This window comes from Mobula birostris, chromosome 16 (genome assembly GCF_030028105.1).
Source record: "Mobula birostris isolate sMobBir1 chromosome 16, sMobBir1.hap1, whole genome shotgun sequence".
In the NCBI taxonomy this organism is placed as follows: Eukaryota; Metazoa; Chordata; class Chondrichthyes; order Myliobatiformes; family Myliobatidae; genus Mobula; species Mobula birostris.
This window is the reverse complement of record NC_092385.1, coordinates 47,450,455-47,475,693: the sequence shown is the minus strand read 5'-3', so window position 1 is coordinate 47,475,693 and position 25,239 is coordinate 47,450,455. Positions and strand designations below refer to the sequence as shown.

Sequence of the window (25,239 nt, the reverse complement as noted above, 5' to 3'; positions counted from 1 at the left end):
TCCAAAGGCATTATTCCCATTTCTACCTGTAGTGCTGACACTGGTGACGTTTTAAAAGCCCCACTGCACACTCTCAAGGCCTGAGCCTGAATCACATCCAGTTTCCTTATAAGAGACCTAGCTGCTGATCCATATACTATATTTCCATAATCCAATACAGATCTCACTAAAGCCACATACATTCTCTTCAAAGCTGAACAACTTGCTCCCCATTCCCTACCAGTCAAACATCTCATCACATTTATTACTTTTTTACATTTTTCCTCAACTTTCCTGATATGGTCTGCCCATGTTAATCGTGAATCAAATATAACTCCCAGAAATTTAAATGATGCAACCCTTTCTAATTCAACCCCGTACATTCTTAACTTCTTCCCTACCTCAACCCTTTTCCTGGTACAAAATACAGTTGGAGTTTTATCTACTGAAAATCTACATCCCCAATCATAACCCCACTCCACCACTTCAATTGCTTCTTGTAGTTTCCTGCTTATATGGTCCATGTTCCTGCCTCTTTTCCACAAGGCCCCATCATCCGCAAACAGTGACCTACCTATATCCACTGGTACCTTTGTGAAGACATCATTGATCATAATGATGAAAAGTAACGGGCTAATCACACTACCTTGAGGTGTGCCATTTTCCACTATGTACTGTTTTGATAATTCTGATCCAATCCGAACTTGAATTTTTCTACCAAACAAAAAATCTTTAATCCAATTAAAAACTCTCCCACCAACCCCCATCTTGTGCAGTTTAATTAATAATCCTTCCTTCCACATCATATCATAGGCTTTTTCAGTGAGGGGAAGAAGGACAAACTGGAAGGTGATAGGTGAAGTCAGGTGGGTAGGGGAGGGGTGATGAAGTAAGAACCTGGGAAATGATAGATGAGAAAGGTAAAGGGCTGGAGAAGAAGGAATCTGATGAGAGAGGAGAGTAGACCATGGGAGAAAGAGAAGGAAGAAGGGCACCAGGGGTAGGTGATAGGTAGGTGAAGAGAAGAGGTAAGAGGCCAGAGTGGGGAATTGAAGAAGAGGTAAGTGGGAGGGGAAACAAAATTACCAGAAGTTGCAGAAATTGATGTTCGTGCCATCAGGTTGGAAGCTATAAAGTGTTGCTCCTCCAACCTGAGAGTGGCCTCATTGTAGCAGAAAAGGAGACCATGGACCAACATGTCAGAAAGGGATGGGGATAGGAATTAAAATGCTGGCCACAGGGAAATCCTGCTTTTTGTGGATGGAGCAGGGTGCTCCACAAAGTGGTCCCCCCAATCTGTGTTGAGTCTCACCATTGTAAAGGAGGCCACATCAGGAGCACTGGATACTCTAGATGGCCAAACAGATTTGCAGGTGAAGTGTGCCCATTCATCTCTGCTCTCATCTTCATTCAGGATCCCAAACAATCCTTCCAGGTGAGACAACACTTCATCCCCATCTGCGTTTCCTTGCCCAATATAAAGTAAAACGAATAATACAAAGCCCCATCTAACCCCTATCTAGTCTGGTTCATCCAAGATTAACCCTAGAATGAATTCCTGTTAGGCTGAGTGCAACACAAAGAGAAAACACAGACCTCTAATAAAGGCAAGAGGGCCAGGTTAAAATGGCACTTTCTAGTGACACTGAATCTCCCATATTGAGAACAGTAAACACAAGAGAGATGATATTCCCATCAGCACAAACTGACTCAAATTTTGTGGCATCAGTTGGCAGTTAACAGAGAATTAGAAGGGACTTTGTCTTTTTTTTAATACTATAAGACCACAATTGTAACCAAAGTACTGTTCTTTTTCAGTATGACTGGTACACAAAAATTACCTCCACTGTGGTGGATATTGTGAATCGGCCAGACGAAGGTAATTGAGGTTTTAGCATATTGATTCAATCATTTGTTTTGAAGTTTCAATTCTTCAGTGCAATTAGATTTTGTTTATTGCAGTCACATTTATGTTTCCAAATTGTCTTGTCCTTTCTTGATATACTCTCTTCTCTAGTTGCTATTTTTCTTGGAACATGGTTCCATGTATAAGTTAAAATTGTAAAAACAGACAACATATGTCAGACAACACATATAAAGGTTGCTGGTGAATGCAGCAGGTCAGGCAGCATCTCCAGGAAGAGGTACAGTTGACGTTTCGGGCCGAGACCCTTTGTCAGGACTAACTGAAAGAAAAGCTAGTAAGAGATTTGAAAGTGGGAGGGGGAGGGGGGAGATCCGAAATGATAGGAGAAGACAGGAGGGGGAGGGATGGAGCCAAGACCTGGACAGTTGATTGGAAAAAGGGAGAGCATCATGGGACAGGAGGCCCAGGGAGGAAAGAAAGGGGGAGGGGGAAGCCCAGAGGATGGGTAAGGGGCATAGTGAGAGGGACAGAGGGAGTAAAAGGAGAGAGAGAAAAAGAATGTGTGTATATTAATAAATAACGGATGGGGTACAAGGGGGAGGTGGGGCATTAGCGGAAGTTTGAGAAGTATGTTCATGCCATCGGGTTGGAGGCTACCCAGATGGGATATAAGGTGTTGTTCCTCCAACCTGAGTGTGGCTTCATCTTTACAGTAGGGGAGGCCGTGGATAGACATGTCAGAATGGGAATGGGACGTGGAATTAAAATGTGTGCCACTGGGAGATCCTACTTTCTTTGGTGGACAGAGCGTAGGTGTTCAACGAAATGATCTCCCAGTCTGCGTCGGGTCTCGCCAATATATTGAAGGCCGCATTGGGAGCACCGGACGCAGTATATCACCCCAGCCAACTCACAGGTGAAGTGTTGCCTCACCTGGAAGGACTATCTGGGGCCCTGAATGATAGTGAGGGAGGAAGTGTTAAGGGCATGTGTAGCACTTGTTCCGCTTACAAGGATAAGCACCAGAAGGGAGATCGGTGGGGAGGGATGGGGGGGGACGAATGGACAAGGGAATTTCACGTAGGGGGCGATCCCTGCGGAAAGCAGAAGGGCGGGGGGGAAGACATGCTTGGTGGTGGGATCCCGTTGGAGGTGGCAGAAGTTACGGAGAATAATATGTTGGACCCGGAGGCTGGTGGGGTGGTAGGTGAGGACAAGGAGAACCCTATTCCTAGTGGGGTGGCGGGAGGATGGAGTGAGAGCGGGTGTGCGTGAACTGGGGGAGATGCATTTGAGAGCATCTATATTTATTTATTCGCTAATGCCCCACCTCCCCCTCCTACCCCATCCGTTATTTATTTATTTATATACAGACATTCTTTTTCCCTCTCTCCTTTTTCTCCCTCTGTCCCTCTCACTATACCCCTTGCCCATCCTCTGGGCTTCCCCCCCTCCACTTTTCTTCTCCCTAGGCCTCCTGTCTCATGATCCTCTCATATCCCTTTTGCCAATCAACTGTCCAGCTCTTGGCTCCATCCCTCCCCGTCTTGTCTTCTCCTATCATTTCGGATCTCCCCCTCCCCCTCCCACTTCCAAATCTCTTACTTGCTTTTCTTTCAGTTAGTCCTGACGAAGGGTCTCGGCCCAAAACGTCGACTGCACCTCTTCCTAGAGATGCTGCCTGACCTGCTGCATTCACCAGCAACTTTTATGTGTGTGGCTTGAAATTCCAGCATCTGCAGATTTCCTCGTGTTAACATATGTTGGACTATCTGTTTCCTTACAGTGAGAAGAGGGATTAATGATTAGTTTAATTTGCTTCCCAATCAGGACAACTGAAGCTAGCAGTTGTCATCTGTAAGATTAACACTCCAAGAATTGGGTATCAGGCCTTCTGATCTCTGTACATCATGGTTATACTGGATGGCATTCTTCAACCATTTATCTATTCGTCTTGTGTATATACTGGTATTGATCCCATTTTAGTCATCTTGAGAAGAAAATTGTACAATTTTTTCCTCTTTTTTTTGCTGTCATTCCGTAACTCATAATCCAGAGTTGTTTCCTCCTAGGATGACTGTAGATTTTCATTGGAGGTGTTTAATATATGAATCAGTCTATCTGCACAGCTCTTAATAAAAATAGATGTGGGAAATATGAATCAGGAAAAATCTATCTCTAGTTTAATTCTTCTAAATGACTTTTGTGTAATAGTGTCTTTCAAAAATTGGATTATAACATTGTTCAGGGATTAATTCTGGTTTTTACATCACAGTATTCAAAATTTTATACAGTGGATTCCAGTTAATTAGTGTCAGTTAATTGGGACAGCCACTTATTTGGGACAACTCTTGAAGAGCCAAAACTAATTGAGAAAATAGCCAAGATACTCTGTTTACTTGGGACACTATGCTGCTTAATTGGAAAAGGTGACTGTTGCTGAATGGTTTCTAACTAATGTCAGTCACATGAACTTGCATGGCTGTTAGACACTACACTGTGCTTAGAGAGAACAGTTTATAAACAGCGTCAGTTGCATGTGTTTGTATTTGAAACACAGAGATTTTTATCACTGATAGTTGGCGAGAAATAAGCAGTAAGATAATTTAAAATTGTTGTGCTCATTGTGGTTTAAGCTTGGAGCTGTCAGAAACAGCCTGGAGTGAAATTGAAACAATTTCAATACTTCAACAAGTTAAGAGCTACGAAGAACTTGAAGGTATTGATAATCATCTCAAATGTTACAATGAAAAGGAAGAATTGGAAGATGCATTCATCGAAAGCATTGTATGAAGGCAGTCCATTATCTGCACTAAGTGTCTGAGCTAATTTTGTTCATTTACACTCAATCAAAAGAACATGAGAGTGAAACCTATGTGGAAGAGTTTTTGAAGTGGAAAAGATGTTGCACTGGGGCAGTTCCACTCTCCACCTCAGAAGACCAGGTCCAGTGGTGCAAATAGTCTTCACAAACTGAAACCGTTCTTGGTCATAATGGATAACCATAACTTTTTCTGTGCCTTGTCATGCCCTTCACTCTCCATGAAGCAGTGCAGGTCCGCCTTCCTGCCATTACATCTCATTGTTGATCTCATCCACCTAGTCCACAGGAACTGACTTCACATTCCAGGACAGGCATGTTCATATTTCATTTCACTATGTTATAAGGCATGCCAGCTACCCTCACCTGGTTTAGCCCACCTGTTGAAGTAGTGTACTGGGACGTCGCTGTTCTGACATGCCAACAGCTACTTAAGAGTCACAGGTGAGAGTTAAGTGTCCATTGGGGACCAAAGGTGAGTGAGCTGCCTCAGAATGGACATAACAACTCACTTCACCAGAGATACTACCGCTCCTTGAACACCCCATATGCAGCAATGTACACTCGAATTCATTCGTCGATAACTGTTAGGAACTAATACATAGTTTAATAGTACTGTAGTAGCTTTGGTACTATTCTAATTTGTTCTGTATTTTATTTGCATGCATTATTCGTTACTCAATTAAAGGGCAGTTTGTCTATTTTATACCTTTTTAACCATTTCCATGAAACTTCAGCTGATTGAGGCAGCCACTTAATTTAGGCTCAATTAACCAAAATCCACTGTATGATGAAAATAATACAGAAAATTTGTAATGAATAATGGCCATTTCTGGGTGTACAATATTTTTCAGATGGTTTTACTGGCATCTACTCTTCAGCGCTGGCACAGAATTGTTGGGCTATGGACAGTCAGCGGGTTCTCATTGATACACCGCAAAGAAGCAGAAAGGTAATTTGTCAAATGTTGCAGAGTATCAATGGTATTGCTTTGAAATAAATTAAATCCAAGAAACATGTTTATATTGAAATTCTAATGAATGATATGAGCTAGTTGGTTTTCAAATGTATCTTCATATACTTGCAGTTCTATTTTCTGCCATTCCCCGATCAGTTAAGAAGACAGAAATCGTGCTCTAAGTTAATTACCAAGAGACAAGGGACCCTTCAGTGCTATTATTTTGCTTTCTGATTACCAAAACAACTATTTTCTTAATATCCACAACTTCTGCTTTACTGATACATTATGAAATTTAAATAGAAGTCTTTCGGAGTTTGAACAGTTCCGAAGGCTTGGAGACTTTTCATTTGTTTATTAATAACTTGTAAAGTTGCCTCAGTGATGATTGTCATTACCAGTGAGCAAGGAAGTTGTAGGTTCAACTTCCATTCCCGATAATCGACAACACAAACCTTAGTTTTCACTGCAGCAAGAAAACCAAAGGCACTCTGAGGTTTGATGTTTTGAATGATGCCACAGTTTCACTTTAGTGTGGGTGTAAAAAATTGTACAAGATTATTTCATTGAAGAGCATTCAATTTTCTCCTGGTGTCCCAACTAATATTTATCCCTCAATCTATAAAGAGATGATCTGTTCATTGTCAATTTGTTGTTTTCTATACACAAATTTTCTGCTATGATCTTTATGTTCTGTGGTCATTAGAAGCATTCATGACTGCAGGTCTTTTTGCTTTGTGTAAGTATCTTTGTGTTGAATGATGGTAGCGGGAATCACTGCAATGCTTTTAAGGATACTTGTATCACCTATCCTTTTACATCCTGTGGGTATATTGCAGTCAAGTGATGGCCCCTTCATCATTATATGGCATTGACCGATTTGCCGTTAGGTGCATTTGAGCAATTTCATGTTGAACTCATTGAGGGTTCTCAAGGCCTCTACGTTTACACAATAGCATAATTCTATCAAACTTTTATCAGCTAGCAATCCAGAGGTCCAGATTTATAGAAAAAGGTGAAGTGCTCTATTAAAAAATATACATAGTCTGGTGATGGTGGTTGACTGTTTAGATTGGCACTGAATACAACGAAGCAGAATTCCGTTACAAGCAGAATTTTGTAAGCAGTCTTGACCTCGATGGGGGTGACTAGCTACTTCAGATGAGTTTTTTTAAAAATATATTTAAGTTAATGGCTTGCTTTTGAATTGCTGAGAGCAGATTCTTGCATTACCTGCTGAAATAAATTCCAAGAATTTAAAGAGAAAATGTCTATTTTCCATCTTTCACTTTAAAAGCCATCCTGTTTCAGAGGTTCAAGGATTCAAAGGTACAATTTAATGTCAGGGAAATGTATCCAATATACATCCTGAAATGCTTTTTCTTCACAACCATCCACAGAAACAGAGGAGTGCCAATGAACGACAATTAAATGTTAGAACCCTAAAGTCCTCTCCATTTCTCCTCTCCCGCATGTAAGCGACAGTGAGCAACAATCCCCCCTCCCCACACTGGCAAAAAAGAAGCATCAGCACCACCACCGAGCACTCAAGCATGAGAAAAGCAATAGCAAAGACGCAGACTTACAGTTACCCCAAAGACTGCGCGTTTCACCCGGTATTCGACATACCGCAGGTTCTCTCCGCAGGGAGAAAGCGGTGCCTCCATTTTCCCAGCGAGCGGGGAGACATAACAAACAATTTGCTGGTTTATAGTGTTGAAAGTCCGTTACGTCACCTTTTTCAAGCTCTGTGACTGAAGATCACAAAGGTCCCGGGTCTCCAGGCACGCAGCAGATATCCAGACTCCCCCAGCGACACACGGGTCTCTTGTTGTGACATCGACCCTCAATCTGCCTGTCTCCAGAGCCCCGAGATCCTAGGCTTCCAAAGTCAAGCCGGACTCTTGGGCTGAGCCTTTAGCGTGCCAGTTATGGAACCCCAAGAGCGGGTCCCATTCCCGCAAAGAACCATAGTCAGTGTGTAACTCCAGGTCAGGGACTTCAAAAGAACCCTGAAAGGGAAAAATAGAGATATTAAAGATGGAAATAGAGCTGTTTCCGATGATGCAAGCAAAGGAGTTGCCGTTAGGAGCCTTTAACTCTCCTAAGCTCTGCCTTCAGGGTCATTTCTATCTTAACCACTTTCCAGTCATATTTACAGAGAATTGCTCTTTGTATCTTTGAATCCAGTCCACTTCAGTTACCTTTTCCATACCCCTACTTATTACAGCCATATGAAGAAAGCCACAACTTCCTCAGTCCCTACTTGCTAATTTTCAAAAATGATCATCATTAGTGTTTAAACTTTTGCCATAATGAATAGTTTTAAACTTGAAGTAGAATGATTAAAGCCCTATTTTGCAATCCATCTACATCCTAATATTTTGAATCTTTCTCAGGAACTCCTCGTGATAAATATTACAACAAGAAATGTGACATCACTTACTGGTGGTAAGTTTCTGTGTTTGCAGCATTATGTCATCTATCTTCAAATTTCTTTTGCATGTTACTTGTACTTTGGCTGAAGCTTAATTGCTAGGTTTTCTCTTCATCAACCTGCATGTGAGTGGGAAGGTTTGTCACATTTTCTGTATTTTATATTGCAGGTTCAGACAGTGGAAGCTGGACGCTGTTGACAGTTCACCAGGATCGGATGGTGGTCACATGCTCATCCCCTAACTGTCCACCCAGTTTGGTAAGAGGGTTTTTCTTGCAGAGCTTGCTTTGAACCTTCATAACCTAATGTAAATGATAACTCATTACTTTATCTTGTTTGTGTGTTGGGGATAGTTTATAGAGATATGGAAAATGACGTGAACGCTTCTGTAATTCTGAAGCTCTCAAAATTTAATCTTTTTGATTTTTGATGCTTCATTCTTCATCTCTTGTTCTAAAATGTTATAGAGAATAATGTATGTTAGAGAATAAGTAAAGCAACAATCTTACCTTGTGATTAAATATCACATCATACTGTTGAAGTGGTTTCTTCTTTTGCAGTTGAGTTAATATTTCACACTGTACAATTATTTAAAATGATCTTATTCAAAGTTGATATTACTATTGGAAGTGTAGCCATGTCTGCCATTATATTAGGTTATTTCGTTCATCCAGATATATGCTGAGTGGAATGATTGTAACTTTTTTTAAAGATGCAAGACTAAAAATTGACAGTTTGTTCCTAACCATGAACCATGTTAATGCTCTACTTGAAACTCTTCTTTGATTCATGAATAAAAGTTAATTTAAGTTATATGAACTCTGAAGCCTCCTCTGCCATTCAGTAACATTATGTCTGAATTTCTGAATCAACTAGTTTTCTTCCGGACACCCACCCATTATTCCTGTATCCCTTGATACTGATGTGTCCGTAATCTATTTAATATTTTTTTAAATAACAAATGTGAACCTAAAATCCTATAAGATGAGAATTTGAAATGTGCTTGAAAAATATTTCTCTGTATTCCTAAATGACTGATCATTTACTCTGACAATGGAAGCTTTAGTTTGCAAAGTTCTATAACCCTATAAAGTTCTTTCAATGAAATTATATCTCATTGTATACTCTAGAAAAGGAAAGATATTTAATGTCTTAATCTCTTATCCCAAGAATCTCATCTGCAGTCCCTTTTAAAGTAGATACATCTTAATTTAGCTAAGGAAACTAAAGATCTATATAGTAAATCAGGCAAAGATTCACCAGGGGTATGCATATTTGCAGCAAGACTGTATTACTCAGAATGTAATCCAATCACAATAAGAAAATAATATTTGCCTTACTAAGTTTTTCTATGTTAATTTTGTAATACGTGTACAGTGACATGAACATTTTTCCTAAAACATAATCACTCTCATTCTCACTCTTTCTGTCTGTTAAAGGTTCTTAATCCCTCATTTATTATTTGACTGCCAGTTGCTTGAGCCGTAACTCAGGGTGTAACAACCTGTCTTCTGTAAAGTATCCACTGTTTTCAGCCTAATTACTCTTACTGTTATACCATAGCTAAACTCAAGTTGATCCTTTCAAACAATATTGTAAAATCATGTTGACTGTGCCTTTTCATATTAATGATTTTCCAAGTGCTCTGTTGTTAAGTCCAGCTTACTGATGTCAGTCTGGTCTGTTAGAATCCATTTTTTCTCTCTCTCTCCTTTCCTTAAGTAGCAGCTATGCATTTATTCACAATGTATGATAGCTAATCTGGAATTATGGAGAATTCTGAAAATAGCAAATTAATGAATGCACAGCCATCACTCTTAAAACTCTTGGATGTAGAACTTAAGTTCTGTGAAATTTATCACCTTATAATTCCCTTAATTCTTCTGGTAATTATGTTCTTTGTTAGATCCCTGGATCCTGGCAATTTCTTGATTGTTCTTCGTGTATTTTTGTAACAGAGAATAAATATATGCCTAACACTTCTGCTAATTCCTTATTCACCATTCTAGTTTATCCTCTCTCTGCCTGTGCGAATCTATCTTTTTACATATTTCTAGTAACTTCTATGCACTTTTTATATTTCTTGCTAGTATATTCTATATCAATTTCATCAATTTCTTTTTCATCTTTGCATTATTCTATAAACTCCACCATTCATCAGGATGACCATTTTTGGTAATGTTGTGAGTTCTTTTTTAATCCAATGCGACCTTTAATTTATTCAGTTAGCGACAACTGTTCTCCCTTCCTGTGACATTTCTGGTTACCAAGGGGATGATGTTGGTCTCACTCTCAGCTTAATCCTGCATTTCCTGTCCCATGTGCTTTTCTAGCTTCCTATTTAATGTATCTACACTGTTCACTTCAACTATTCCCTAGGACAGCAAACTCTGCATTTCCATACCAAGTAACATTTTATATTGATATCTTGGTAACTATTTGGACTTAATTAATTTATCAATTGATTGATGGCCTTTAATATTCTAATTCTTCAAATTTGTTAACACTCTCCGTGCCTTTGCTTTAATGTTTAGTAAATTTTCTTTAAATTTCTCTTGCCTTTTTAAGAGAAAAGGAACCCAACTTATTCCTATCCCTGTAGCTAAGTTATATATTGCATTTATTCAAGCAAGGACATTTATAGTCATGATCTTTTATATAATGCTCTTAAGTATTATTGTGTAGTCAATATTGCAGAATGGCAGATATTTCTTCAGAAATTCTTGTATAACTAATGGTAATCTTCCCATCCTTAACTCCTCTCCCAATTCTCCAACTTTGTCATTCTGAATCATCAGAGATAATTATTTCTTTATTAATTGTACAACTTTGAGGGATACTGTTTTTTTTTAATTGAATCAATGTGGAGCCTTGTTATTCACAAAATGCTGTTTTCGTTCCTGTAGAAAGTGGGTTTTCTGCCTGCTGCAGGCAAAGAACAAAGTGTTACTTGGGTGGCGCTTGATGAAGCTGAACCATTGCCAGGCATAGATTGGAAAATTCTGACATTTACTCCTCCAGTTGAACAAGAGAATCCTAAATTCCGTAAGTAGGAAGACAAAAAGTAACTGTATGGAGCTCTGTGTTCCAATACTTTTTTTTCCCAATTTCGTTATTGAATACTTTTTATGTTTTAATTTTATGTTTCTTGTTGACTGCTTTTTTTTTGGTTAATCATTTTCCCTCTATGCTTTTGAGTTGCAGTTGCACTAGATGACCTAATTAAAACATGTAGAGTTATACATTGAGTTGCAGAATCATTCAAATGATAACAATTCTGATCTATTTTTAAATTGATTCCAGTAAGTTTGAACCTGGATTAGAGAATTTAATAAGAAAACATGTTGATTTTGGAAACCAGAAATAAGACAAAAAATTGTTTGACATTGAGTATTTGAAAGAGCATTTGCAGAGTGAAACAAAGTTAACATTTCAAGTTCTGTCTTCCAAACACGGAAAGTTATAAGTTAGAAATTCAAAAATGCTTTCAAGTTGAAGTCAAAGTTGAGTAGGGAGGAGGAAGGAAAATAAGATTCCATATGATAGGATGGATATCAAAGATGGCAGAATAACTCAAATTGAGGTGATACTGGATAAAAGAGGATGGTGAAGACATGAAAACCTTAGCTGATTTGTTTCGCGATATAAATAGAAATGTATAATTGAGAACTGAACCTATCCCTATTATAGAGAAAGACTGAGTGACCAATATCCACTACAAGGTCACAGAACACCATAACTCTTTTGACTATCTTGCTTTCACTAACCACCGACCACACCTCCCTCCCACTTTCCACCTCATTATGATCATGCTCTTTATTGTTTACCTGCACTACAATTTTTTGGTAGGTTTTACATTTTATTTTGTATTGTTATTGTTTTACCTTATTCTAGCTTAATGCACTGTGTAATAATTTGATCTGTATGAACAGTATGCAAGACAAGCTTTTCACTGTATCCTGGCACATGTGATAATAATAAACCAATACCAATATCATCACAATTGATAGAATTCTTGTGCATCTATTTCTATTTACAATACTTCTACTTCTACCTTCCACTCTACCAGTCTTCTCATTATGTAGATTGTCCAGCTCGGTTTTGTGTTACCAATTCAGACATACCTTCCCTCCGTTTTCAGCTTTATGAAGGGGCTATTTCCTTTACAACTTACTAGTTGAGTCTTCCTTCCCCTTCCTTTGGCATCTTTTAATGCAACTGCAGGAGCTTCAGAATCTATCTGTTTGCATCTTTCTTTCCCATCATCGAGAAACATCTTAAATAAAAAGGCAAACCATCTCCCACTTTCAATTTAGCATACAGAATTTAATGCTCACAGAGCAGTCTCCTCTACATTAGAAAATTCATATACAAATTGGATGCCAGCTTTGTTGAAATCCACAGGGATACCCTAAACTTCCATATACTCGTCACTTTAATTATCCGTTCCCACTGAGCTCTGCCATTTGACCTCTTACATTGCTTCAATGAAGCCTAGTAAAAGTTTGAGGGATAACATCTGAAGATTTGACAATTTTAGTTTTCAGGACTCCACTCAGCTATATTTCAGAAAACCAGCCTTTCTGCTTCTGAACTGGCCCAACCTGCCTGACCTGTTGAATATTTCTAGTACTCACTTTGATTTGAGATTTCCAGTTTCTGCAGTGTTATGCACCTAAATATTCTGGCATTGTTACTTTTCTCTCTTGGCAGTTATCATTCATCTCTTACTACTTGCATCTCCTCGACACCAGCTAATAACCAGTTTCACCACTCTGTCTTATACAACATCTCAATTGGTCTCAGTCCCATGGTGATATCACCTTGGTTCTCCGCACCTTTGGACATGTTCAAGTTGCCAAATGCTATTGTTTTTTCATTATAGACAGAATGTGGTCACTGTTGGAAAAGATTACATTTCTTTGTTTTCTCTCCATGTTGTTAGAGGAATCTTCCCAGGATATGTAAATAAAATTGAAAGAATGCAGAGAAAATTTACAAGAATGTTGCTGGGACTGAGGAGCTGAGTTATAAGGAAAGGTTGAATAGGTTACAGTTTTATTCCCGAGAACACATAAAGTTCAGGGGTGATTTGATAGAGGTATACAAAATTTTGAGGGGTATAGATAGGGCAAATGCAAGTAGGCTTTTTCCATTGAGATTGGGTGAGGTCCTCTGGAAGATCAGAGTGGTAATTTCTGCATGGAGCCAAAAGAGATGGAAGAGATCTTAATTGGATTTTTTTGCATCTGTATTTACTTGGTATAGATATGAGGCAATGCAGCCTCAAGGTCATGGACCCTAAACAGATTGCAGAGGAGGAAGTGTTTGCTGTCTTGAGGCAAATTAGGGTGAATAAATTCCCAGGGCCTGACAATGTGTTCCCTCGGACCTTGTGGGAGACGACTGCAGAAATTTCAGGGGCCTTAACAAAGATATTTAAAACATACTTAGCCACGGATGAAGTGCCAGAGGATTGGAGGATAGATAATATTCTTCTGTTGTTTAAGAAAGGCTCTAAGATTAAGCCAGGAATTTGTAGTCTACTGTGCCTGACATCAGTAGAAGGAAAGTTATTGGAAGGTATTCTAAGGGGCCAGGTAGATACGTATTTGAATAGACAGCAACTGATTAGGAATAGTCAACATGGCTTTGTAGCTGGTAAGCCATGTTTAACCAATCTTATAGAGCTTTTTGAGGAATTTACCAGGAAAGTTGATGAAGGCAAGGCAGCAGATATTGCCTGCATGGTCTTCAGCAAAACCTTTGATAAGGTCCTGCATGGGAGGTTGGTCCAGAAGGTTCAGTTCCTTGGTATTCAAGATGAGGTTGTAAATTGGATTAGTCATTGGCTTCATGGAAGAATCCAGAGAACAGTTGTAAATAGTTGCCTTTCTGACTGGAGGCCTGTGACCAGGGATGTGCCACAGCAATCGGTGCTGGGTTCGTTGTTGTTTGTCATCTATATCAACAATCTGAATGACAATGTGATAGACTGGATCAGCAAGTTTACAAGATTAAGGGTGTAGTGGACAGTGAGGAAGGTTATCAAAGCTTTTCGCTAGAAAAATGGCAGATGGAATTTAATGCAGACAAATGTGAGGTGTTGCACTTTGGTAGGACCAACGAGAGTAGGTCTTACACGGTGAACGGTAGAGCACTGTGGAGTGCAGTAGAACAGATGGATGTGGGAATATAGATACATAGTTCCTTGAAAATGGTATTACAGCTAAATAGGTTCGTAAAGAAAGTTTTCAGCATGTTGGCCTTCAGAAATCAATGTATTGATTACAAGAGTTAGGATGTTATGTTGAAATTATATAAGATGTTGGTGAAGCTAGTCTGGAGTATTGTGTCCAGTTTTGGTCACCTACTTACAGGAAAAATGTAAATAAGATTGAAAGAATGCAGAGAAAATTTACAAGGATATTGCTGGGGCTTGAGGACCTGAATTATAGGGAAAGGTTGAATAGGTTAGGACATTATTCCCTAGAACATAGAAGATTGAGAGATTTAGAAGTGTACAAAATTATGTGGGGTTATAGACAGGGTAAATGCAAAGTAGGCTTTTCCCACTGAGATTGGGTGAGAGTACAACTGGAGGTCATGGGTTAAGGGTGAAAGGTGAAATGTTTAATGGGAACATGAAAAGGATCTTCTTCACTCAGATGGTTGTGACGTTGAGGAATGATCTGCTAGGCCAAATGCTAGCTGCGGGGTCAATTTAAACATTTAAGAGAAATTTGGATTAGTTCATGAATGGTTGGGTTATGGAAGGCTATGGTCGAGGTACAGAATCAGAATCGCACTTAATATCGCTGGCATATGTAATGAAATTTGTTAACTTTGCGGCAGCAGTATAATACAATACATGATGATATAGGAAAAAATAATTAAGTAAATCAATTTCAATTACTGTAAAAAAATTATACAAAATAGTTAAATTAAAAATAGTGCAAAAACAGAAATAATAAAAGTGAGGTGGTGTTTATGGGTGCAATATCCATTTAAGAATTGGATGGCAGAGGGGAAGAAGTTGTTCCTGAATTGCTGAGTGTGTGCCTTCAGGCTTCTTCCTGACAGTAACAATGAGAAGAGGGCATGTCCTGTATGATGGGGGTCCTTAATGATGGATGCCATCTTTCGGAGACATAGCTCCTTGAAGATGTCTTGGATTCTATGGAGGTCAGTACCCAAGATGGAGATGACTGGTTTTACAACTTTCGGTAGCTTCTTTTGATCCTGTGCAGTAGCTCCCCCATACCAGACAGTGATGCTGCCTGTCAGAATGCGCACCACTAAAACTAAAAGTTTTCGAGTGTTTTAGGTGACAAACTAAGTCTCCTCAAACTCCTGATGCATTATAGCCACTGTCTTGCCTTCTTTAAAGCTGCATCTATATGTTAGGACTAGGTTAGATCCTCAGAGATCTTGACACCCAGGAACTTTAAATTGCTCACTTTCTCAACCTCTGATCCCTCTATGAGAATTGGTTTGTGATCTCTTGTCCTATGCTTTCTGAAGTCCACAGTCAACTCTTTGGTCCTTCTGATGCTGAGTGCATGGTTGTTGCTTTGACACCACTCAACTAGCTGGTATATCTTGCTCCTTTACACCTTCTTCAACTGTGATTCTGCCAACAACAGTTGTATCATCAGCAAATTTATAGATGGCATTTGAGCTATGCCTAGCCACACAGTCATAGTTATATAGAGAGTAGAGTAGTGGGTTAAGCCCACACCCCTGAGGTGTGCCAGTGTTGATTGTCAGTAAGGAAGCGTTATTAATACCAATTCACACAGATTGTGGTCTTTTGATTAGGAAGTTGTATATCCAATTGTAGAGGGAGGTACAGAGGCCCTGGTTACTTAGCTTATCAATCAGGACTGTAGGAATGATGATGTTAAATGCTGAGCTATAGTCAACGAACAGCATAGGTGTTTGTATTGTCCAGGTGATGTAAGGTCACGTAAAGAGCCATTGAGATTGTGTCTGCAGTAGACCTGTTGTTGTGATAGGCAAATTGCAGCGGATCCAGGAGTTGACTCTAGCCATGACCAACCTCTCAAAGCATTTTATCACCACAGATGTAAGTACTACTGGATGATAGTCATTAAGGCAGCTCACACTACTCTTCCTGGGTACTGGTATAATAGTTGCTCTTTTGAAGCAGGTTGATAGAACTAGGCAGATTGATGACTTAGCACATCATTAATGGGCTAAATGTCTATTTCTGGGCTGTAGTACTCTATCACTCAGATAGCCTCTGACAACCAAGTCCAGTTCCTGGCCTTCATGTGTGGCTTAGCTACTAAACCCAACAGGAACTATTTCTACTGACAAAAGAAGAGGCAAAGGCGGGTTACTGGGGCCTTAAAAACAGTTGCTTCGGGCAGATGGGGCTCATCGGCCATGCTTGGCAGCTCACCTAGGAGAAGGAAAACTCTAATCTCAAACCTATGCTGCCTTACGGTTATACCCACACATGGGGAAGGCTTTGGGAATAAACTCCAAGGGAAAAATCTGAAGCTGGAGTCCCTAAGACAGTCCTACATTGAGTTCAATGCTGACTGGCAACTCCTGCAACACCTCTGGTACCAAATTGTATTGGTCTCTGCCTTTCCTTTGGGTTAATCAGATGTGTAGAGAGGAGGAGCTTGCTACATGGGCAACAGCTTGCTCTCTATATTGTACTGCCCAGACTTACGTATCCAGTCAGTTCAGACATAGTATCCATGGTCAAATCTGATCAATGGAGGCCTAACTCACCTACTCTGATTCTATGAGAGGCAAAGTAAACTAAATAGTCTCTTATTATTTGCATTGATGTGCATAAGAATCCTAGTGAGTTTGCATTCAATCAGACTTGACCTTAATGCAAAATCTTGGATTTTTGTTGGTTCAGAACTGGTGAAACAAAAGTTGTAGAATGTTGAATTATCTATTTTCTTCATTGTCAACTGTATATATTTTGGTAAACACTGAATGGGTCTGGAATTAGTAGTGGTTGATTTTGACTGTAGGAAATCACATATGTGCTTAGTGGTCACTTTATTAGGTGCCTCCTGTACCTAATAAATTGGACACTGAGTGTATGTTCATGATCTTCTATTGCTGTAGCCCCTCCACTTGAAGGTTCGATGTGTTGTGCATTCAGAGATCGTCTTCTGAACACCACTGTTGTAACTTCTGTTCTTTTGAATTCGCCTTCTTGTCAGCTTGAACCAATCTGGCTATTCTTTTCTGACCTCTCTCATTAACAAGGTGTTTTCACCCAAAGAACCACCACTCACTGGATTTTTTTTTGTTTTGTTTATCACACCATTTTTTGTAAACTCTAGAGACGGATGTGCATAAAAATCCCAGAAGATCAGTGGTTTGTGAGAGACTCAAACCGCCCTGTCTGTCACAAACAATCGTTCCACAGTCAAGGTCACTTAGATCACATTTCTTCATCATTCTGATGTTTAGTCTGAACAACTGAACCTCTTGACAATGTTTGCATGCTTTTATGCATTGAGTTACTGCCACATGATTGGCTGATTAGATATTTGAATTAACGAGCAGGTGTACAGATGTACCTAATAAAGTGAATGTAAGTAGGTAAATTTTGGCTTTGTATCTTGTTATAAATATTTGACTTCAATTTCATGTTAATGCAGAAATTTGATGTTGCCGGAAAAACTCAAGTTCCAGCCACTTGACTGATCTGAACGGAGCATGGGCCTATCACATGTGAAGGAGATAATCGGTATTGCTGGTGTACTGTTGCAATTTCTGTTTCAATAGTTTCTTTTCTTTTCACTCAGCTGCATTGGATTTTGAAGGCATCCTTTTGATGCCTGATGAAAGAAAGGAAGGCTCTCCACCTCCAGTTATTGTCTGGCCACATGGTGAGTTAACATAATTGTGGACACATTGTTGAAGGCTTACAAATGAACCTGTGTATGCACAGGTCAACCATACACTTTGAAGACCAGTGAAATTACTTCTAATAATAAATTCCTGTCCTCGATATTATCTTGTCACTGTGCTGTATTGACAAGATATTAGATTTTTCTGTATAATTGAATTTATTTTAAATAAAATTGGAGATTGAATGAGACTGGAGTCCCAGAATAGACCTGTAATGAGCAGCCATTATGGACTTTCCTATAATGTCCCATCTCTCACGGACAATAAGTACTTAGACAATAGTGTCTAATAGCTAGCAATCTAGAAGTGCACTCTGTTTCCAACTTGATTTCCAGTGGTAGAGGGATGACTATTCTGTTTTGAGATAGTAAGTTTAAACTGATGCAAAGAAACTGGAAATTTTTGCAGAGAATGAGCTGGTTTAAACATTTACAGAGGATACATCTAAAGAAGTTAATGTGTGTTTCATTATTTTGTAAAATTTGATTGGATGTTGAGGAACATCTTTTTCTAGTAAATCCAGATCAGTACTCGTTTATGTATGGAGGTTTACTGAAGAAAGCCAGTCAAGTTATCCCTGTGTAGTTGACAGCATATTTAATAATTTATTATTGTTAACCAAAACGATAGATTAAAATTTTAATCACTCTTCGATGCTGTGTAGGTGGACCGCATTCAGTTTTATCAGCGGAATGGATGTTATACCCTGTCACTCTGTGCAGACTAGGATTTGCGGTTTTACTGAGTAAGTAGCCACTGTCCTCTTGCAAATGCTGAGTTCAATTCAAATGATTATATACTGTGTAAACCAACCATTTCATTTTAAGTTGGAGATCCTTGGGTGGTGCATGGTCTAAAGAAGGCATTTTCTCAAAGGTATATGAACTGCCTTCCTCACACTACTTCAGAGTGAATAGTAAATAACTGTTAAGATCAGATCAGTTGACTTCTGGGATTAGAGTGTATTGTGGTGTAGCACACATAGAAAGTGGGTTTAATTTCAAAGTAAATTTATCATCAAAATAGATGTATGTCACCATATACAACCCTGAGATTCATTTTCTTGTGGGCATTCACTGTAAATACAAAGAAACAAAAAAAAAATGTAACAATAAATAAGCAATATATATTGAGAACATGAGACGAAGAGTTCTTAAGAGGGAGCCGGTAGGCTGTGGGAGCATTTCAGTGCTGGGGTGAGTGAAGTTGAATAAAGTCATCCCCTCTGTTCAAGAGCTTGATGGTTGAAGGGTAATAACTGTTCCTGAACCAAGTGGTGTGGTGTAAATTGCAGGACAAATAGTGCATGTAGGATATATAGTTAAAAGTCAACAATCTTCCTTATTATAAGCAGTCCACATCTTGGTTTGTAGGAATGTAATTTTCAGGTGTGGGATTACACCTTTGGAAACATCTCCTTTTGTGATCCTTTATTAGGATGCATATTAAGATTATAGTATGAATTACTATCTGTGCTTGATTCCCAAAATGTCAAAAGTAAAAGCAAAAAAATATTGGAAATATGCAGTAAATTTATCAGAAACTAAAAAAGTGGATTTTTGCTTTAGTTGGCAACTCCTTTATTAATTCCACTACTTAGTTTCTGATGGATTTAATAAACACATTTCCAATTTTTTTCTTCTTTTACTTTTGATGTTCAATCTCAGCCAGAACTACAGGTGTCCCCCACTTTTCGAACGTTCGCTTTACGAAATCTTACTGTTACGAAAGACCTACATTAGTACCCTGTTTTCGCTTTCAGAAGGTGTTTTCACTATTAGGGAAAAAAAAGCAGCGCACGCCCCGAGCCGCCGCTCTCTCCGGATTCTCGCCAGCATTGCTTAAACACGTGCCTGTGAGCAGCCGTTAGCGAGATGAGTTCTAAGGTATTGGAAAAGCCTAAAAGAGCTCGTAAGGGTGTTACACTTAGCATAAAACTAAACAAAATTAAACATTTCGATCGTGGTGAACGAAGTAAGGACAAAGTGAGTTTGGCTTGTGGAAGCTGACGAACATGATGTTGAAGAGGTTTTGGCATCCCATGACCAAGATCTGATAGATGAAGAGCTGATGCAATTGGAAGAAAAGAGGATAACAATGGAAACCGAATGCAGTAGCGAACTGAACGTGAAGCAACTGCGTGAGATTTTCGCTGCAATGATAAAGTATGACTTTAATTTTGAAAGGGTACGTAGTTTTAGGGGATATTTGCAAGGTGGTTTGAGTCCTTACAAAGAAGTATGTGATAGAAAAATGCACGAGGCTCAGCAATCAAGCAAGCCTTCCACATCAGCCACAGCAGACGACGAACCTCGACCTTCGACATCGAGGCGGGCAGTCATAGGAGAAGATGAGCCGCCTGCTCTAATGGAAACAGACGATGACGAGATGACACCCCAGTGTCCCACCACCCCACCCCAAGCCCCAGTCAGATACCGATTCGCGGAGAATGCAGCGGTAGCCAGGAGGCACACAAGAAAGATCTTTAAGAAAAAAGCCGAAATAAACATGCTAATTAATTAGGTGCCGCCTGACACGTAATTGTCGGCCCAGATCAGAGACGACGCAATCGGAAATCGGCACTGATCTAGGCCGACAATTACGTGCCAGGCGGCACCTAATTAATTAGCATATTTGTTTTGGCTTTTTTCTTAAAGATGTGCTGTGTGCCTCCCGGCTACCGCTGCACCCCTGTATGCTTCACGGATCGGTATCGGTTGGTGGCCCGGAGGGTGGGGGCCACTGCACCACCCCAACCTGCGATGACTCAGTCTAACACACCATCATCAGTGTGCTCGGCGCTGTCCCGATTCCAGTAAGTGATACTAGACTGTACATACATTATTTCTACTTTATATAAGCTGTGTATTTTTACGTGTTATTTGGTATGATTTGGCAGCTTCATAGCTTAAAGGTTACTGGAGAGCGCTTGCGCCGTGTTTTTGCCAACAGCGCTTGCGTGAGATTTTCTGCCGACGGCGCTTGCGTGAGATTTTCGCTACGGAGAATAGTGCAGTAATGATTGTGGAAAAGTATTTCTACTTTATATATGCTGTGTATTTATTATATCATTCCTGCTTTTACTATATATTACTGTTATTTTAGGTTTTATGTGTTATTTGGCATGATTTGGTAGATTATTTTTGGGTCTGCGAACCCTCACAAAATTTTCCCATATAAATAAATGGTAATTGCTTCTTCGCTTTACGACATTTCGGCTTACGAACCGTTTCATAGGAATGCTCTACCTTCGGATGGCGGGGGAAACCTGTATTTACTCTTTTCCATAGATGTTGCCTGGCCTACTGAGCTCTTCCAGCATTTTGTGTGTGTTTTTCAGGAAGAGGGTTCATTTGTCTTTATTTCCTTCAAATGACAGTATTGAAGATGATAGTCATTATCATTGTTGTCTCTAATGCCTTTCTGCCATCTGAAACTGAGTGAGTCTTTTCAAAACTGTTATCACTGTTGACACAGTGATGAACTTTGGAGGAAAAATCTGCATCATTACCAAGGATACCTGTCTCCATTGCATTCTCCACTCTGCTTAATTTAATCTGTTATTGAAAGCCTCATTTCTGTCTTTTGATTATGTCCATGTGACCATTTCAATACTTTTGTGTCTAAGCTCCTTCACTTTATATCCTGTGTACTCGAAATCACCCAAACATTCTGTTTGAGTCCAATTCCTCAGCTCCCCCAATCTAGCTGACCTGTTAAGCAGCCTCCAGTTTTTAAGATTGTCACCCTTTTATGTTAAATCCCAGTGTATCTGATTCTTCCCCATTTCTATTATCTTATTTGGTCATACAGTCCTGGAATATCTGTACTCTTTCAGTTCTGACCTCTAGATCATTCCTAAATGTAATTGCTGCACCAGTGGCAACTGTTCTTCCAACATTCTCCAAACTACACTTTTCCACCTTCCTATATTCCTTGTTTAAGCATATCTTGAAACAAAATTCTGTCATGTCCTTTTATAGAATAATGTCAAAATTGTTTGAAGAATTCTTATGAACTATCTTGAGATATTTGGCTTCATGGAAAGCATGTAACAAAAGATTTTATTGTTGGACATCAGATTTGCAGTATTTGCATTTTGACTCCCCTCAAAATAATGTAGCTGTAATTCTTTGATTCTACAGTAAACTACAGAGGGTCCTCTGGCTTTGGACAGGATAGTATCTTCTCTCTGCCTGGGAATGTAGGAAGCCAAGATGTGAAAGATGTGCAGGTAAAGAACTGTTCAGTTAGGGTAATTTATGCTCAGAAGCTAGAGTATATTTCACGAAAATGTATTGAAACATTATCCAGACCAATGAAGAATATGGATCTAATTGATTGAATGGACTTTATTGTTTACATCCTTCACATACATGAGGAGTAAAAATCTTTATGTTACGTCTCTGTCTAAATGTGCAATGTGCAATTTATAGTAATTTGAAATAGTATGGACAACAGGATAGTCAGTATAATATAGAAGTGCAATTGTATCACTGTGAATTAATCAGTGTGATGGCCTGGTAAAAGAAGCTGTCCTGGACCCTGTTGGTCCTGGCTTTTATGCTGCGGTACCGTTTCCCAGATGGTAGCAGCTAGAACAGTTTGTGGTTGGGGTGACTTGGTTCCCAATGATCCTTCTGGCCCTTTTTACATACCTGTCTTTGTAAATGTCCTGGATAGTGGGAAGTTCAGACCTACAGATGCGCTGGGCTGTCCGCACCACTCTCTGCAGAGTCCTGCAATTGAGGGAGGTACAGTTCCCATACTAGGCAGTGATGCAGCCAGTCAGGATGCTCTCAATTGTGCCCCTGTAGAAAGTTGTTAAGATTTGGGGGCCCATATTAAACTTCTTCAACTGTCTGAGGTGAAAGAGGCACTGTTGTGTCTTTTTCAACACACAGCCGATGTGTATAGACCATGTGAGATCCTCGATGATGTGTATGTCGAGGAACTTAAAGTTGTTCATCCTCTCAACCCCAGATCCATTGATGTCAATGGGGGTTAGCTTCTCTCTATTCCTCCTGTAGTCCACAACCAACTGTTTAACATCAGAGCTTTGTTTTGTTGTTTATACCAAGATCAAGTGGAAATGCTAGTAGAGAGAATTAATAAATAAAAATGACTCACATGCTGGAAGTTATTTGCAGATGTGAGTTCTAAGACTACCTATAAGTTCAAGGCACTTGTTGGATTTCATTATTTAAGCATTGTAAACAAATCGTTGGGTCTAAACTAATGATATAATGGGATTCAATGGATGTAGGTTTCTGTTGATATGAAATTTAGCATTTAGTTTTTTCCTGGTATTCGACATGATTTGGAAAACTTTTCACAGCATGTAAGAAGTCTCTAGATAAATAATTGAATCACCAAGACATTAAAGGATACACTCCTAGCATTCACTCCTACTATCCCTTGGTGATTCAATTATATGTTAAGATGGTGCTGGCATATAGGGAGATGTTTTGTGGGTAGCACACAGAACTACTAGATATTCATCTTCTGAACTCTTATTGCTACAATCTGCAGCCTGTAATTTCCCTTTAAAAAACACATTTTTGAATCGTCTAAATGCACTAGCAATTTTCCAATCTCCTAAAGGACTCGGTGAACTTGACTCTCGGGAGTGCAGATACAGCACCTGGAAGTGGACAAATGTCTGCCATCGCTGGAAGAGAGGGCACCAAGGAGGACTTCAAGCCGGATTAAAGTGACAGGGTATGTGACCACCACGCCCTAGCATATTACTAGCTAATGTACAGTCACTGGAGAGCAAGATAGAGGACCTAAGGGCACGACTGTTGAATTGAAGGATGCTCAATAGCTGTGGCAAGACTTTGAATGCCATCATCTCCTACAAAGCAAAACCAAGCAACATAAATGACAACAAAGTTTCGCTCCCAGATGAGCTCAATGGCTTTTATGCTTGCTTTGTCTGACAGGAATGGAGGCACCATCATGAACTCCCACGGTCTCTGATGACCCTGTGATTTCAGTCTCTGAGGCTAAAGGGAGAACCACCATCAGGAGCGTAAACCCACAGAAAGGATCAGGCACAGACAGCGTACCTGGCCACATACTGAAGAGATGTTCTCATCTACTGGCTGGAGTGTTTACTGATATCTTTAACCTCTCATGTTGGCAGTCTGAGGTGCCCACTTTCTTCAAACAGGCTTCATTTATACCCATACCTAAGAAGAGCATGTAAACCTGCCTCAATCACGAACACCCAGTATCATTTACATCCACTGTGATGCAATTGATTGAGAGGTAAGTCATGAATCACATTAATTCCTGCCTGAAGAATGACATGGATCCACTTCAATTTGCCTATCCTCAAAACAGAACAACAGTAGATGCCATTTGATTGGCTCATCACTCAGCTCTGAAACATTTGAGCAATGAAGATTCTTACATCAGGATGCTCTTCATTGACTACAAGTAAGCATTCAACACCACTGTTCTCTCGAAACTTATCTATCTTTATGTATAGGTTTTCATTGATACTATTGTATTTCTTCGTTTTCCTGTGAATGCCTGTAAGAAAATGAACCTCAAGGTAGTATATGATCATGTATACATACTTTGATAATAAATTCACTTTGACCTTTGAACTTTTTGTGAATCAGATTAGTTTATATAATAAACTATACTACAACATCCAAAGTTCAAAGTTAAAATTTATTATCGAAGTATGTGTCTCTCATACAATCTTGAGATTCATCTTCTTGCAGATATTTACAAAACAAAGCAACACAATAGAATTCACTAAAAAAACACACACAAGACTGCCACATATTCAATTTTCAAAAGAGGATAAATCACACAAATAGTAAAAGGAAGTAAACAAAAACACATGGAACATGAACTGCAGAGTCCCCAGAAGTAAGTGCACAGTTGCAGAGCCCATTCAGTACTGGAAGCGAGTAAAGCATGTGCAGAGGCTTGATGGTTGCAGGGCAACAACTGCTCCTGAACCTGACCCAAGACTCCTGCACTTCCCACCCAACAATAGTAACGAGAAGAGAGGGAGACTTTTCAAAACTTTGTTCATTTTTCACCTCCATCCTTTATGATCTTAATCTTGCTCAACATTTTAATGAGTGCGGAGTAATGGTACCAACCATTTGTTTATCTTCCACTATCAGGCCTCGATTGCTTTGTCCAGCCCCAGGGATGGCTGCCTGCACTTTCGAGAGTCTAGTATGCTGAATCCACAGGAGATTGTAAAAGTGCCAAATCATTTAGTCAGTTCAAAA

At 39.5% G+C, this 25,239-nt stretch overlaps 1 protein-coding gene across 1 annotated transcript in view; it reads left to right on the top strand.

The window, feature by feature from the left end:
- Nucleotides 1–25,239, top strand: part of apeh (acylaminoacyl-peptide hydrolase) — an 83,505-nt gene that overhangs the window by 46,405 nt on the left and 11,861 nt on the right. The window contains exons 11-18 of the mRNA XM_072280615.1: nucleotides 1,798–1,858; nucleotides 5,522–5,619; nucleotides 8,025–8,076; nucleotides 8,232–8,320; nucleotides 10,969–11,107; nucleotides 17,872–17,955; nucleotides 18,642–18,722; nucleotides 22,123–22,211. Coding sequence (XP_072136716.1) covers nucleotides 1,798–1,858; nucleotides 5,522–5,619; nucleotides 8,025–8,076; nucleotides 8,232–8,320; nucleotides 10,969–11,107; nucleotides 17,872–17,955; nucleotides 18,642–18,722; nucleotides 22,123–22,211 — 693 coding nt within the window. The remainder of the gene's footprint in view (nucleotides 1–1,797; nucleotides 1,859–5,521; nucleotides 5,620–8,024; nucleotides 8,077–8,231; nucleotides 8,321–10,968; nucleotides 11,108–17,871; nucleotides 17,956–18,641; nucleotides 18,723–22,122; nucleotides 22,212–25,239) is intronic.